General features: G+C 35.7%; 1 protein-coding gene across 1 annotated transcript in view; it reads left to right on the forward strand.

Moving 5' to 3' along the window:
- LOC135218623 (endoplasmic reticulum membrane-associated RNA degradation protein-like) overlaps positions 1-17,394 on the forward strand; it is a 374,806-nt gene that overhangs the window by 170,118 nt on the left and 187,294 nt on the right. The window contains 1 exon segment of the mRNA XM_064255060.1: positions 13,289-13,431. Within this exon segment, the coding sequence (XP_064111130.1) occupies positions 13,289-13,431 (143 nt within the window).

The following is a 17,394-nucleotide window of genomic DNA, read 5'->3' on the forward strand; positions in this document are numbered from 1 at the left end:
TATGCCATTATTCTGCTCGACTCTTCTTTGTTTTAAAGGTATCAGGCATACTTTCATTCGGGGCTGCGGGAGGCAGCAACTGGACGGTCCTACTTCCTAGGAGATGCAACAGACTGATAACCTCATCCTTGTGGGTGTCACCACATTAAGTAAGAGGGCGGCCGTTGATGACACACTTCACCTCTTTAACTAGTGTTCTAGCCTGTTCCTCGTTGTATAAGGCTTTATCGAGTGAGACTGCATGAGCACGCTTCATCACCCTGATTAGTCTCAAACATTCCGCCCTTCCAAGGCGACCATGGAGTTTGGAAATACCATTGTGGCCTTCTTTCTCTCATATACGACTGAGACGTACTCATCGCAGAGAACGGCTAACAAGGTGCCTGCTGATTTGAAGGTTGCGTGGTTATCAGAATAGATGGTTAATAGGGCACCATGACAGGGCAAATCTATGAAGACACAGGATAAAAGTGTCAGCACTGAGGTTAGTAACCAGATCCAGATAGGCAGCACAAGTGCTGAGGCATGATATCAGGAGGATGTAAGCATTACCCTCCTGGGTGATGGTTGGACCTTCATGATCAAGTCCTATGTTTTGAAACATTATCGTGAGAGCCACACAAGGGCTCGGTGGCTGGGGTTGAGGAGGCCGTAATAATGGAGCTATGAGTATCTGCTTACACTATAAACTATGACTGAAAAGTTTCTTGACTAGCACTCTCACCACTGGCATCCAACGCTCTTATCTGAAAAGTGAGATAACTCCATTAAATCCACAATGAAGATTAATTTCATGAATATGTTTGAGATACAGCATTACAAGTTTACCCCTAGGGGGCAACAGGATCAAGCCATTCATTGTACTACTAGCATTTTTCAAATGATATCTAGAATATATATTACATTATTGATTAAATCTAAATTTAATTGTCTGGTGAAATTGACTGTCATGAGAAGTGTCTCCACTTTTCTCCAAATATCTACACAAAATGGGCCAATGACGGTGTTATTTATGTATGCTAGCTTGGTTAAGGGATCAACTAAAATTTTCACAAATTTACATATATGTTTCATTATATTGTAAAGAGAGCTGTAATTAGATATACTCTCCCAAAAGTGAATTAACAAAGCAGTAGGTGCTGACTGAAGTTCCTTTTGTAACTGTCGTAGTGCAGTACTATTGATGAAGATGAATCGTCTCGGGAGCCATCAATCGCGGCTACGGGACTTGCATTGCGTAACATGGTTGGGCCTCTTGCCTACAAGAATTTCTTGTGAAGTTACCTAATGGTACGTTCAAGTGGGCATACAATGAGCGTTAATTATGAAAAATTCTGTATGGACCGGCACCATGTTACATTACAAACAGCTTGATTGCTGGTATACTGGTTAGTGTTGTGGTATTCTTCTTAAATGTTGGGAGTACACGCCTATCCCAAGGTAATGAAAAATCACTAACTGTATCAGGGTCAGTTACTTTCACAGAGTGGGGTCTGTGGTTGAGGGCTGGGGGAACCTAGCTGACATTTGCCTGAGCACCTTAAGGTGGTGAAGAACTTTGACTTTATAATAAAAAGAGATGAACAAATTATATATCTTCTTTCAGCGCTAATGCACATGTGGAATCCACAAATGACACTGATACATATATGTGAAACGATACACAATTGATAAGTAGTTTGCTATTGCTTATTTTAGAATTATGAATATGAAAAGAAGTTCTTCAGTGAAATAAATTCGAAGAAACTTATTAATTTTATCACCTCACCTTGATTCATATACATTCATTAAGCTACAAATGTCCTTTAATATCCAATTCGCTTTACCTCGGAATTGATATATTTTCATATATGTAAACTGAAGGGGAATATGAACCACGGTGATGTCATAAAGATTCATAAAATGACTACATGCAGCAAATGCACGACTGGGTTAACTTAGTAGAGGTGGGTGGATATCAGTGGCGGATCATGAGGGGAACTTAGGATTTTAATATGTATATATATATGTGTGTGTGTGTCTGTGTGTTTGTGTGTGTGAGTGTGTGCACACATGTGGTACATGTGTGTGTGTATATATATATATAATATATATAGAGATATAAGATATATATATATATATATATCTATATATATAATATATATATATATATATATATATATATATATATATATATATTTATATATATATGTCATATCACATTACCGTGATCCATATACATATATCGAGCTACAAATGTCCTTTAATATCTAATTTGCTCCACCTCGGAATTAATATGTTTTCATATATGTTTAACCGAGGGGGAATTTATTAAGCGATAATAGAATTGGCGGCCGACGGGCATGAACCATCGACCTCTCAATTCCAGGACTGGCAGTGAAGCCTTAGCCAACCCCGCCACTGGAAGAGATATAAGTTTAATGCCGCCTCCCATCTCAAATACCTGCCACGCTCAGGTATTTTTTTGTTTTGGAGACTGCATCAAGCCCATCTCGTCCTCGGTAGCGTGGTAGTGCTTTTACCCGCACGTAGTCATTATATAAGTCATATCACATTACCATGATTCATATGCATATGTCGAGCTACAAATGTCCTTTAATATCTAATTCGCTCTACCTCGGAATTAATATATTTTCATATAGGTTTAACCAAGGGGGAATTTATTAAGCGATAATAGAATTGGCGGCCGACGGGCACGAACCATCGACCTCTCAATTCGAGGACTGGCAGTGAAGCCTTAGCCAACCCCGCCACCGCAAGAGATATAAGTTTATGCCGCCTCCCATCTCAAATACCTGCTGCACTCAGGTATTTTTTGTTTTGGAGACTGCGGCAGATATTTGAGATGGGAGGCGGCATAAACTTATATCTCTTGCGGTGGCGGGTTGGCTAAGGCTTCACTGCCAGTCCTGGAATTGAGAGGTCGATGGTTCGTGCCCGTCGGCCGCCAATTCTATTATTGCTTAATAAATTCCCCCTCGGTGAAACATATATGAAAATATATTAATTCTGAGGTAGAGTGAATTAGATATTAAAGGACATTTGTAGCTTGATATATGTATATGAATCACGGTAATGTGATATGACTTATACAATGACTACGTGTGGGCAAAAGCCCTACCACACTATCGATGACGAGATGGGCTTGATGCAGTCTCCAAAACAAAAAATACCTGAGCGCGATAGGTATTTGAGATGGGAGGCGGCATAAACTTATATCTCTTGCGGTGGCGGGGTTGGCTAAGGCTTCACTGCCAGTCCTGGAACTGAGAGGTTGATGGTTCGTGCCCATCGGCCACCAATTCTATTATCGCTTAATAAATTCCCCCTCGGTTTAAACATATGTGAAAATATATTAATTCCCGGTAATGTGATATGACTTATATAATGACTATGTGCGGGCAAAAGCACTATCACGCTACCGAGGACGAGATGGGCTTGATGCAGTCTCCAAAACAAAAAATACCTGAGCGCAGCAGGTATTTGAGATGGGAGGCGGCATAAACTTATATCTCTTGCAGTGGCGGGGTTGGCTAAGGCTTCACTGCCAGTCCTCGAATTGAGAGGTCGATGGTTTGTGCCCGTCAGCCGCCAATTCTATTATCGCTTAATAAATTCCCCCTCGGTTAAACATATATGAAAATATATTAATTCCAAGTTGATCAAAGGACATTTGTAGCTAGATATATGTATATGAATCACGGTAATGTGATATGACATATATAATGACTACGTGCGGGCAAAAGCACTACCACGCTACCGAGGACGAGATGGGCTTGATGCAGTCTCCAAAACAAAAAATACCTGAGCGCGGCAGGTATATGAGATGGGAGGCGGCATAAACTTATATCTCTTGTTGTGGCCGGGTTGGCTAAGGCTTCACTGCCAGTCCTCGAATTGAGAGGTCGATGGTTCGTGCCCGTCAGCCGCCAATTCTATTATCGCTTAATAAATTCCCCCTTGGTTAAACATATATGAAAATATATTAATTCCAAGTTGATCAAAGGACATTTGTAGCTAGATATATGTATATGAATCACGGTAATGTGATATGACTTATATAATGACTACGTGCGGGCAAAAGCACTACCACGCTACCGAGGACGAGATGGACTTGATGCAGTCTCCAAAACAAAAAATACTTGAGCGCGGTAGGTATTTGAGATGGGAGGCGGCATAAACTTATATCTCTTGCTGTGGCGGGGTTGGCTAAGGCTTCACTGTCAGTCCTGGAATTGAGAGGTCGATGGTTCATGCCCGTCGGCCGCCAATTCTATTATCGATTAATAAATTCCCCCTCGGTTAAACATGTAGGAAAATATATTAATTCCCGGTAATGTGATATGACTTATATAATGGCTACGTGCGGGAAAAAGCACTTCCACGCTACCGAGGACGAGATGGCTGATGCAGTCTCCAAAACAAAAAAATACCTGAGCGCGGCAGGTATTTGAGATAGGAGGCGGCATAAACTTATATGTCTTGCGGTGGCGGGGTTGGCTAAGGCTTCACTGCCAGTCCTGGAATTGAGAGGTCGATGGTTCTTGCCCGTCAGCCGCCAATTCTATTATCGCTTAATAAATTCCCCCTCGGTTAAACATATATGAAAATATATTAATTCCGAGTTGAGCGAATTAGATATTAAAGGACATTTGTAGCTGATATATGTATATGAATCACGGTAATGTGATATGACTTATATAATGACTACGTGCGGGCAAAAGCACTACCACGCTACCGAGGACAAGATGGGCTGGATGCAGTCTCCAAAACAAAAAATACCTGAGCGCGGCAGGTATTTGAGATGGGAGGCGGCATAAACTTATATCTCTTGCTGTTGCGGGGTTGGCTAAGGCTTCACTGTCAGTCCTGAAATTGAGAGGTCGATGGTTCATGCCCGTCGGCCGCCAATTCTATTATCGCTTAATAAATTCCCCCTCGGTTAAACATATATGAAAATATATTAATTCCGAGGTAGAGCGAATTAGATATTAACGTACATTTGTAACTCGAGAGATTATATATATATATATATATAGATATAGATATATATATATGTATAGATGACTATATTTATCTATATATATATACTAGATAGATATATTTATATATAGGATATATAAATATATAGCATAGATATATATTATTCTATAGATAATATAAGATATAATAGATACTATTGTATAGCTATACTATATATATAGAGATATGATATATACTACAGATATAGATATATAGAGATACTATATATAGATATTCTATATATACAGATATATATATACTATATATTAGATATCATATATATATATATATAATATAAGATAGTATATAGTATAGACATATATATATATAATATATATATAATATAGTATATATATTTATATATTATATATATATATAATACGGTATTATATATATATAGATATATATATACATATATATTATATATATATATATATTATATATATATATATTCTATATATTCTATATAATACTCTATATTATATATATATATATATAGGGTATTATATTATATATTATATTATTATATATATATATATTCATTATGTTTGCAACACACACACACCACAAACACACACACAATATATATATATATATATTATATATATCTATATATATATATATATATATAATATACTATGACGAAGTGCCAGTATCTGGTTACTACACTAACCAATCATAAAATAGTTACCTCACAACAGCCACACACCTGAACCTCCATCACAAATAAAATACAATCGAATACTCTAAAGGCAACAGTGATCCCTTAAAAAACTTATCATTATGCAGAAAATCAGACTAAGTCCATTAAAATAGGTGTTAGGTATTCATATAAGTAGTTAAATTAATTAAAGGGCATCACTCCATCGACAACTTTTAAAATTCTAAGTATTTCCTTAGCTCTACCTCCCTTCAATGAACTTGAAGTAAAACAGTTCAATTACACCTCTATATTTCTATCTAAACAAAAGTAAATATGCTGGTGAAGAAGAAAAAAAACTCATAAAAATTTCAAATATAAAAATTTATTATTGTATTCAAAATTTATAAGTGAAATTCACGATCTCAAGGAAATTTACTATTATTTGAAAACAACACAAACTTTAATTAATTCTTGAATTAATTTTTAAGTAAAATTAAATCAAAATTAATTGATCATAAAAATCAAGAAAATTAATTAATTAAGATTCAAAGTGTTAGGTAACAATTAAAATCTGAAAATTAATTCACAATCGTTAAACCAACACAAAACTTGAAAAGAATTCTAAATAGATGCAAATTGATTCACAAGTGTTAAATTCAATTAAATGGGCAATGATTAATTAATGAAAACAGTGACGTTAATCAAACAAATTGTGAATACAAAACAAAATTCACAATGCATATGGATATAAAATTCACCACCAAATTTTGAAAAATAAGACATGGTGACAGAAAAAAAAACACTTCATTAGAATTAAACACAGAATATAAAAATTTTCAATGTGTAAAAATGAAATAGTTTCACCAAACCACTGTAAATATGTTTATAAGTTGCAACTTAAAACTTTTATTAACGCAATATTGAATAACTCTAAGAAATACCAAATCTAAAATTTACGAGTGACCAACCACTAAGTATAAAATCTTTACACTAATGTGAAATAAAAAAAAAAAAAATCTCTCATATGGGGGAGAGAGGGGGAGGGAGATGTTATTTCCTTATGTCACGGTTTCAAATCTCAGAATGACAAAATCTCTTGCATGGTAGTTAACTTGGCGAGACATTATTTCCACTTCAAATTTAAGGTACTTAAGAGCCAACAAACTCTCTTTTGACAAATCGAGAGATATAAGAGTTAATCTACTGGTAATATTAAATAGTTTTCAATACAAAAACATCTCTAACTACTTATATGAAATGAAAAGTATTAGACGTACATGAAACGTTTTGGATCCGAAGTTCCTTTGCTTAATCTATATAATTCCTTTTAAAACAATAAATAGAGACAAAGTGGGATTACGATCATAAATAACATGTATTATTACATGATTTAAGACAATAAAAATCTTTCAAAATAAAAGATATGATTATAGAATTTTCTTTAATGAAATTAAGTTTCATCATTTCCTTGGGTGACGTCACAAACCTTTCCACTTCAAATTTAAGGTACTTAAGAGCTAACAAACTCTCTTTTGACAAATAGAGAGATATAAGAGTTAATCTACCGGTAATATTAAATAGTTTTCAATACAAAAACATCTCTAACTACTTATATGAAATGAAAGGTATTAGACATACATGAAACGCTTAGGCAGAATCCTTCTAGAAGCTTCTAATATGACGTAATTACAGAAAAATGGTGAAATCTTCATGGGGTTACTTGACAAAGACACAAGTCTGAAACAAGTCACAAGCGTTATATGATTGACAGGATCCCCAAAACAAAATGGAACTCCAAGCTCCTCTTACCTCGAAAGATGACAGCAATTTCATGCTTCGAACAGACAATGCTAATTTCTTTCTCTTTCACATTCTACATTATTCGTAACTTCAAATTATATTATGCGAAAACTAAACATACATTTCATATATATATATATATATATATATATATATATATATATATATATATATATACATATACATATATATATGCATTAAGTTACAAATTTCCTTTAATAACAATTCGATCTGCTTGCCTTGGAATTAGTATATTTTCATAAATATTAACTGGAGGGGAATTTTTTAGTTGATAATAATTTTTTTCCGCTCGTGGATTCGAACCAGCACAAAGTGGAAGTCAAGACTTCAGTGATGCCTACACCGACCAGGCCAACTAGTGAGGTATAAGTTGATATCAATTCCGACCTTACAAATCACTGTCGAACTCAGGTATTTGTAATTAGAATCGATATCCAGCTACCTCTACCATGTTAAACCAATTGTGCGTTTGCTGCACAAAACAATTTTATGAATTTTTATCACATCACCACGATTCATATATATGCATTAAGCTACAAGTGTCCTTTAATATCCAATTCGCTATCCTCGGAATTAATAGATTTTCACAAATGTAAACTGAACGGAAATTTTTGAGTTGATTATAATTTCGTCCTTTCGTGGATTCGAATCAGTGCACAGAGGAGAAATCAGGACTTCAGTGACACCTAAACCGACCAGGCCAGCAATTGAGGTATAGATTAATAAAGATTCTGACTTACAAATATATATAATATATATATATATATATATATATATATATATATATACATATATATATATATACACATATATATATATATTACATATATATATATGATATATATATATATATATATAGTATATATATATGTATATATATATAATAATGTATTATTATAATAGTAGTATATATATAACTATATATTATACTATATATTATATTATTTTATATTATATTATATATGTATATATATATATATATATATATATATATAATATATATATATATATATATATATATATTATATATATATATATATGTATATATAGATATATTTATATATATATATATATATATATATTATATATTATATATATATATATATATATATATATATATATATTATATATATATAGTATATTTTTATTAATCTACACATATATATATATATATTATTATATATATATATATATATATATATATATATAAAGGTTTTTTCCTTCGTGGCAAAAAAACTTTATTTATACATAGCATCACGTTTTATATACTTCGTGATCAAGTTAATCATATAATATATATATATATATATATATATATAATATATATATATATATATATATACTTAGATTCTTATGTGGATCAGACTCCAGCTGTACCTGGACTGATTCTGGCATCCTCAATCACAGAAACAGAATAATATGACATGAACCAGATCTGCTCCCTGTGCAAGGACCTTGGGGTGATCATACATCTCCCAAAGTCAAACTTCTCCCCAAAGTAGATGATCAAGTACCGTACCTGGGATGAGGCTTGACACTGTAGTGGGGAGGACACATCCATCAAGCAAAAAGATTTCAACCTTCTGAGGATCTCAGATCCTTTCCTCAACTTGCCCAAACAATCAGCAAAAAGTGGCAAGTCCTGTTAGGACACTTAGTCTTCCTGGAGAAATTGATTCCCAGGGGGAGAGCACATCAGATCCCTTCTATGTCAGCTGAGAAGTCCTGGAGGAACCCACCATCACAACTGATTGAGTCGACAGACAGGGTTGGAGAGGACCTGGTGTTCTCAGATCCTTAAGGGGATGAGGCTAACATCTGAACAGCCTGTGTATTTCAGAGACATGGAAACCCACAGGGAAGATGGGGCATTTCAACCTGTTATAGATGCTAGCAGTCTGGCTGGCACTCCAACACTTTCAGGAGCAACTGGCAGAGAAGTTGGCAGTCACCATGAGCGACAACTCTATGGTGGTAGCTAACGTAAAAGAAAAGGGGCAACATCTTCCTGGAGCTGAACAATCTGGTGATAGAGATACACCAGTTGTCACAGTCCCAGGTTCTGGATCTTTCAGTCAGCTAAGGAAGGTGATCAACCATTTAGTCAGCTAAGGAAGGTGATCAACAGCTTCATGTCCTAGGGGCTCAGAATGATATTGGCTGCCAGCAGTGTGGTATGTGTTATATATATGTTTCTGGCTAAAAATGTATTTAAAATATAACTGCTGTTCAAACCTTTAACAAGCTTATTATGTAGTTCAGCATTTGCGGTGTTTACCTTCAATTCAACTTTGTACATCTTTTGTGTATAAGCTTTTAGTCATAAATAAACCACTATGTAGGAAACGTCTCTTAAGAATCCTATCTAATGTTGGTAGCAGAGCGTCCGATCTTAATTTTATTCGAAACAGAAGATTATACCTAGGATTTGTCGTTTGCTGTGGATTTCGCCAATGTAAAATCATTATGAGGATGGAGTAGACTTTCCTCTTCACTGCTGGGGGTGTGGGAGATTTCCAGGTCATGTGGGCAAGTGCTTTTACTTTCGGCATGTTCCTGGCGTTAGGCCTTCGTGGCATGAAACTTGATGCCACGAAGTTGAGCTGCTTGGAAATTTGCTGTCGGAGGAATCAGAAGTGATGGACGGTTTGAATAATGAGCCATTAGTATCATGGTCTTCGTTTGGACGAATTCGTAACCTCTTACTTGCCAAAGCTTCGGACTGTGGAAGAAACTTACTGAAGTAATGCTTTCATGTAGAAACACACGATGATTGTAATGTCAGTCTTTGCTTGGATGTGATAGCTGAGGGCAACACATAGAGAAAATCTGAAGAATTTCCGAACGGTATTAACGTTGAAATACTTGTAAGCTGTTCGTCTTCCCTGTAGTCAATCCTTTATTTTTAATTAGTTTATTTTGCAAAACCCCGGTGGTGGTTGTTGCGTAAATGAGTGTTTTCATTTGGCAATTCTGGATATAAAGGTGATGGTGATCTTTCTGGTGATATTAGTAAGCTGGAAAAATTTGGAAAAATAAACAAGATTACAGGAGAATTTGAGTTTTTGCGACGTAAAACTTGCAATGGCCCTCTGTTTGGCCATACAGATGATGATTGGGTTAGAAAAACGAGGGCTAAGAAATTCAAGGAGAGGCAGCAAAGATTTTGATGGATCACTTCAGAAATATGACCTGTTTCAAGCTCAAGATGCTCACAATGGATACTAGAATATCTCTATGCAAATGGAGTCAACTCTTAAGACAAAGGTTGGTGATTCTCGAGTCAGTGGCTCAGTGGAAAATAACAGATTTGTGACATTTTCCACTGATTGGAAAAAGAATAAACCTTTTTTGTTCGGGAAAAACACCCTAAAGGAATGGAACGTTGATATCATGCATAATAATGTTATGATCATTAATTTGCATAAGTCAAAAAGATTTCAATTACTATACGACACTGATGGAGGCCATCAGGCTTTACAATCATATAAATGTGGCACTTGGACAACGGACGAAACAGTTTTCTTTATAAAAAAAGGAAAAGGGTGTACAAAGTTATAGAAAGTAAATATAATCCGTGAGGTAACCAATCATAAAGGCGAAGGACAGTTAATTTGGGCATATAGAAATGCTAATTTACTAGATGATGAAATCAGGAAAATAATAAAAAAGAGTTGTAATGAACTGCAGAGTTTGTCAAAAATTTTAAAGATCTTTGGGAAGGCCGAAAGTAGTAATCCAAAAAGTAACTGATTTTAATCAGATGGTTGCCACTGATTTGAAACAGAATGGAAGTAAATACATACTTTGGATGGTCTGCTCGTTCACAAGATTTATTTCTGGAGTAGTAGTTTCAAACAAGCGAATGGAAACTATAGTTGATGCTTTGAATAATGGCTGGAATTGGCAGTTTGGGTTCCCTTCAGTTGGGTTTTGGGCTGATAATGGAACCGAATTTCAGGATGAAGGGTTAAATGAATATGCAAGCAAGTTTGGCTTTACTATAAAGTTTGGTCCACCATACTCTCCCTGAAGTAATGGATTAAATGAAAGAAAAAGAAACCATCATTTAGCCGATGTTACAGTGAACAAGACATTAGACGCAGACGAAAAGATAGATTTGAAAATGGCGATAAATATGGCAACATGGACGCACAATACAAATGTAAATATTCTTGGGTACGAATCTATGAGATTGGTGACAGGGAAATCAGTTATTTTTCCAGGAATCTCAACTGGAAATCTAGCCACAGAAAGTTTCTTCGATAGTAAAGCAGTGTCAAAGATTATGGAAAGGCACCATGAGATAACTAAAAAATTTACAGAACAAGAATGTGAAAACAAGTTGATTATGGCTTCCAAGGTGAGAAAAGACAGCTTTAATAACATAAAATACGATGAGGGCGATCTTGTATTTTATCAGGAGAAAAATAATAAAACCTGGTCTAGGTATAGGTTAGTAATTACTTGATATTAGGGCTGCCTTCTTACAATCAAGAGCATTGGATCGAGAAGTCTTTATCAAACCTCTGAAAACCCAAAGAAAGAAGGTGCACTTTGGAAATTGAAGAAGCCTTTGTACGGACTTGATGCCAGTAGAAAGTTTTGGCTTAGAATAAAGGATATTTTTAAGAACGAAGGATGGAAGAATGTGAGTGTCGATGAAGCATTTTACTATCAGTATGATATGAATAATCTTGTAGGAATGGTCATTACCCATGTTGATGATTTCAGCATCGCAGGAACAAAGATATTTGTTAATAATACCATAAAAAAGGTTAAGTGTTTTAACGGTGTCAGAGATTGAGAAGAATGCATTTAGGTTTACTGGTATAGATATGCACAAATCGGAAAACGAGATTGTGATATCGATGGAGGATTATACAAAAAGTATTGAGGAGAAACAATATATACCTAAAGCCAGTCCTGATGATCTATTGGCAAAACAAGTTTTGAAAGTCAATCGAGAGCATGCAGGTAAAATAGGCTGGCTGGCTGCGAACATTAGACTAGATTTATCGATAAGTGCTTTACTAATGACAATGAAGGATAGCGATGAGAAAATAAGAGATCTTAAGCGAGTAAATCATGTTGTTAGGAGAGTTCACAGCAAACCAAATAAAGTCCTGTTTTCAAGAGTTGGTATTTAAGCATTTGAGGAAATCTTGTTTTATTGGGATCAAAGGAGACGTACGATGTGGTACCTATCTTTTGGAAATCAAAGTTAATACCAAAGGTGTGTCACTCTGGAAAGGCAGCTGAAACTAGGAATTTGTCTAAACTGGTTGATGACTCCGTATTCTTCGCTACATAACTTGGGCAGTTACTCTTTGGAAAAACTATTAAAGGCTCAGTAACTCTTCCTGTCAGATTGTTTACTGATTCTAGGCCTTTGTTGGAATCGATAGGTAGTACTGATTGGCGAACTTTAGACTCCCAAACCATACAGTACTTAGTAAGTTTGATTGTCGAATGTAGCCTTCCTAGTTCTAGATCTATGACGTCATTAGGGATTTCTTAGCTTAGCTCCTTTTTCACCGTTGTTAACTTCTCATCACAGGTCTATGTTATGAGGCACTCTGTAGTACATGAGAGGTTGTCACATCCCTCATCATTCAGATTGTATTTTGCTTTGTCGTTTCCCTGTGGTCAGCCATCCCGGCCAATAGAGCTCAAATTCGCTCCTCCTCTGTTGCAGTTGTTGTCACTCACTGCTCGCCTTCTCCGCCTCTTCTTATTATTACTGATGTTGTGGTTGTTGTTGTTCATATTTTACTCAGATAAAAACCTTATCTATTCCAGGCAGAAGATTTACGTTGTGTGTTTATGAAGATGCCAATTGCAAATAAGGAGTCAATGGAAGAAATCATTACTCAATCCCCACTAGTGCCAGATGTAATGATTCCAGTATGGACTAAAATCTTGACTTTGCTGGATGAAGAAAGGTAAGGTTTTTTCATTTTCAGTTTTACATTGGTATAGGTTAGTGATTACTTGAAAGTTTTGAGATGGAATACCTTCCATCATTTTAAGAAACTTGGCATTGATCTGTTGATAAATGTTCTAGATCTGGGGAGCTTTACTAAATTTGTATTCATGTTATGAATATTTATTTTTAAATATTCCTAACTATTTATTTAGAGTTTTCCTTAAAGAAATCAATTAACAGGCAAATTAAGCTGTACTATGTAGAAATTTTGAGGCATTCTGTTCTTACACCAGGGGACAGCACATTAAAGTAGTCATATTTGGTATATCTAATGGAGAAAAAATAACCTATACTTCGATGGTAATCAAATAAATTTCATAACAGTAATGAAGTGATTTTTCTTAACACGGTTTATGCTGTATAATTAAAAACCACTCCTTTGAGTCAGAGTTTTGACTTAGTACCCATTGCCCACTTGTTATCAGTTCTGTGAACCAAGAAAGAAATATTTGTCTGTTTGAAGAAGAGGGTGGTTTGTATGGAATAAGTTTTATTTTCAATCTGTATGTGTATGTGTTCATATCAAAATAAACTATTGCCTTAGATAGTGGATTAGCACATTGGATTGACTGATTATAGTAGATATTTTTTGCTCTGGTGAGTTGATGTCATTTATGAAGTTGACGACCCATACCTGGATTTTTGGTGTCTTATTAATTAATGAGACCACAAATAGTTGGAAAAGGAAATTGCTGGCTTCTTAGGAGAAAGTAAAGTACAGTATGCAATTTCTAAACATTTAGAGTGAAGGAAAGTGAGTAAGAAAGGTAGTGGCCTGCTAGGATAAAAGAAAACAGATGAGATGAAGAAGCAAGGTGCAGAGCACTTAACCACTGCTTCATTCGCCACCAAAAAACGAGAAAAACTCTGGATGTCAGCTGGTGTGCTACCCTGAGAAAATAATAAAATTGTGCACAATAACATTATATCATATATATAAGAAGGGATGTAGATACATGGATGACCGAGATTGTGGAAAAATAACGTGACAAAATAAGTCGGGTGTCTCATGTCTGAATAAATTAAAAATACTTTATACACTTGGTGGTGCCAATTGCTAAATTCCGAATGTGCCAGGCCTACAGAAAATGTCTTGATCAGTTCTCTAAACCCCCTGGAAAAACTGTCTACAGATTAAGAGCCATACCAGCACCCAGTCTCTGGGAGACATAAGCATTGAGCTTTCCATGGTGTTTGTGTAGTGACCTGGATCAACTGCTAAGAATATAGGAAGTGGTCGGTCACAGAATTCTTTATGATTCACAATCTCTCTCTCTCTCTCTCTCTCTCTCTCTCTCTCTCTCTCTGCATTGACCGGCTAGCATAAAACTCGAGATGATTTCTCACTTCCGTTCATGTTGAAGGTTTAGCGTAAAACTCATTGAAGTGTAAAACTGTCATATATATTCTCTGAACTATTTACAAGTTGACGTACATCTTGAGATAGGAGCTCTCTGAAGAGACTTGAGTAGAGGAGAGATAGTGGATGCAATAGAGTTGACAATTTGATCTTAGGAAGAAAACAGTATTGTACAAACGAACACATATACTTGACTTTTGGGGTCATGAGAACGAACCATAACACCCAGGTTTGATCTAGTTTCTCATGGGAGTTCGGGCTATCATGCCGACCCACGGAACTGATGCGTGTTTGTTTGTACTAAATATGATGAATTGGCATTTGCACACATCCTGAGCAGACTTGGTAATTTTGGGAGTTTTTTCCTCATTGACCCATTATACAGAGCATAGCGATATTTTTATAATGGAATGGGTTGCATTTCCATTTTTATGTGTAATATTATTACATTTGCAGAGGAAGTCCAAGTAACCTTGGATGGGGTGATGGGCAGTTTTTCCCAAATCTTTGTTGTTCTAACTACCCTCTCAAGGTCACAAGACAGCATTGTTTTTTCTGATTCTAACAAAACTTAAAGGGCTTTCACTTAGGAATTGACGATTATGTCAAAATATTTTTGCCTTGACCTATTTTTCAAGAATGCATACCAATTCCAAGGTTGAATTGTATCGTATGTTTCTAAGATATTGAAGAAACTTGGTATTGATTTATCTTAAAAAAGGAATTATTTTCTCAAATTTAATGTCCCAAGCCATCAGTTTTATTTATGAGTGCTATAACTTGTTGACAATAGAATGTTTGAGAACGTCAGTTCAAGTATAAGTAAAACTAATTTTTTTTAATTTTTGTATTTACCCATATAATAATGTGGCGGAATCACAAGCTTAAAAAAACAAGCGGGCAAATCCCCCCCACTTAAACCTAATCACTCCAGCTGCCCAACTTACCCCAGTCAACTTTCTTCTTCACACTACGAAATATGCAGAACAATTGACCTACCTACACACAAAAAACAAAAAACTCTCAAAACACATGTACTTACCCAACTCCAGATACTCCAGGCTATTCCGTGCTGTCTGCTGGTTGAGGTCACGGAGATACCAACAACAACAAGACCACAGCCAAGAACCACAACCCACAACACAACACCCAAGGACTGCAACCCAACAACTCAACAACAACACAACAACCAAGGACCACAACAACACAACAACAACCATGGAACACAACCGCAACTCAACAACACAGCAACCAACCAAGGAACACAACCACAACCTAACAACACAACCACCAACCAAGGAACACAACCACAACCTCACATATAACAACAAAAACTCAACAACACAACAAAAGACCACTGCACAAACAGCACACAAAAAGCAACACACACACCCACTAACAACACCAAGAACAACCCTCAACCCTAACAACTCACATACAATAACAGGAACTCACATACAACTCAACAAAAACCTCATAGCACAACCACTCTTAAGCAGCAATATCAAACTAACAAAACAACAACTAAACAACAAACAAAACACAACTTAGCTGACTATAATGACACTACTGACTGGTGCTAACACTACTGGCTGTCACAGGCTCTAACCCAAGACTGACCAAAGACTCACTCAAAGCACACAAGTCTGATCTGCAACAGCACCAGCAGACAACCCAGAACTCCCCAACAGCCAATCCAGTCGTTAACGATCCATACACCAATTACACCCTCTCTCTCTCTCTCTCTCTCTCTCTCTCTCTCTCTCTCTCTCTCTCTCACAGACATTGTCAAATGGAACTCCATAACTCCTCCATAATAGCCTATCATACCAAACTCAGAATCAAAAAAGAGACATCTGCTAGGTCAAGTAAGACATCCAAGCACACAAAGGTCACTATTTGCATTGTGCGACGTCTCAATGTGAGAGAAAGGCATAGGAGTTAGATTAAGTAGTAATGGGTTTGTACAAAAAATAAATTTTGATTTAAAGATTGTGTTTGTTTTGACAGAAACCTGTCACTTTACAGTAACCAGAGTAGGTATTTTGGTGGGATGACTTCTTATTACTTTTGATTTGTAATCTCTGAAGAATTGGATGTAAAGTTCTTGAGATTAGGTTGAGCAAGACAGGAGTTCAGAGCTAACAAAGGGTCATGAGATGGACGTTGTCCTTTTCTGTAATACTTGGTTGTATTCATCCTCATTTGATTAACATATACCTAGGAGTCTACACTCAAAGACATAAGAAAAAGCATTATGGAGAAGGGGAGGATGAATCACATAAGTCATAGAGTCAGGCATTGTTATTACTTGGTCTGAGACCACAACCACTGCAGTAGAGTAGGTATCCGACTTGTGTGAGGTTCCTCTGGTATAAATGTGTGAATATCGAGAGCAGCTGCCAAGAGGCAAGGGAAATTACATTAGATTTAGCGGCAAAATTGCATAGCTTACAGAGTACAACAATTCCATAAATAATTAACAACCTTTTCTATTCAATTTAGAATATGTATTTACAAATATATCGGCAGTTAGTGACAAAATTATCTTAACATAGC

This window comes from Macrobrachium nipponense, chromosome 9 (assembly GCF_015104395.2).
Source record: "Macrobrachium nipponense isolate FS-2020 chromosome 9, ASM1510439v2, whole genome shotgun sequence".
NCBI classification, from domain to species: Eukaryota; Metazoa; Arthropoda; class Malacostraca; order Decapoda; family Palaemonidae; genus Macrobrachium; species Macrobrachium nipponense.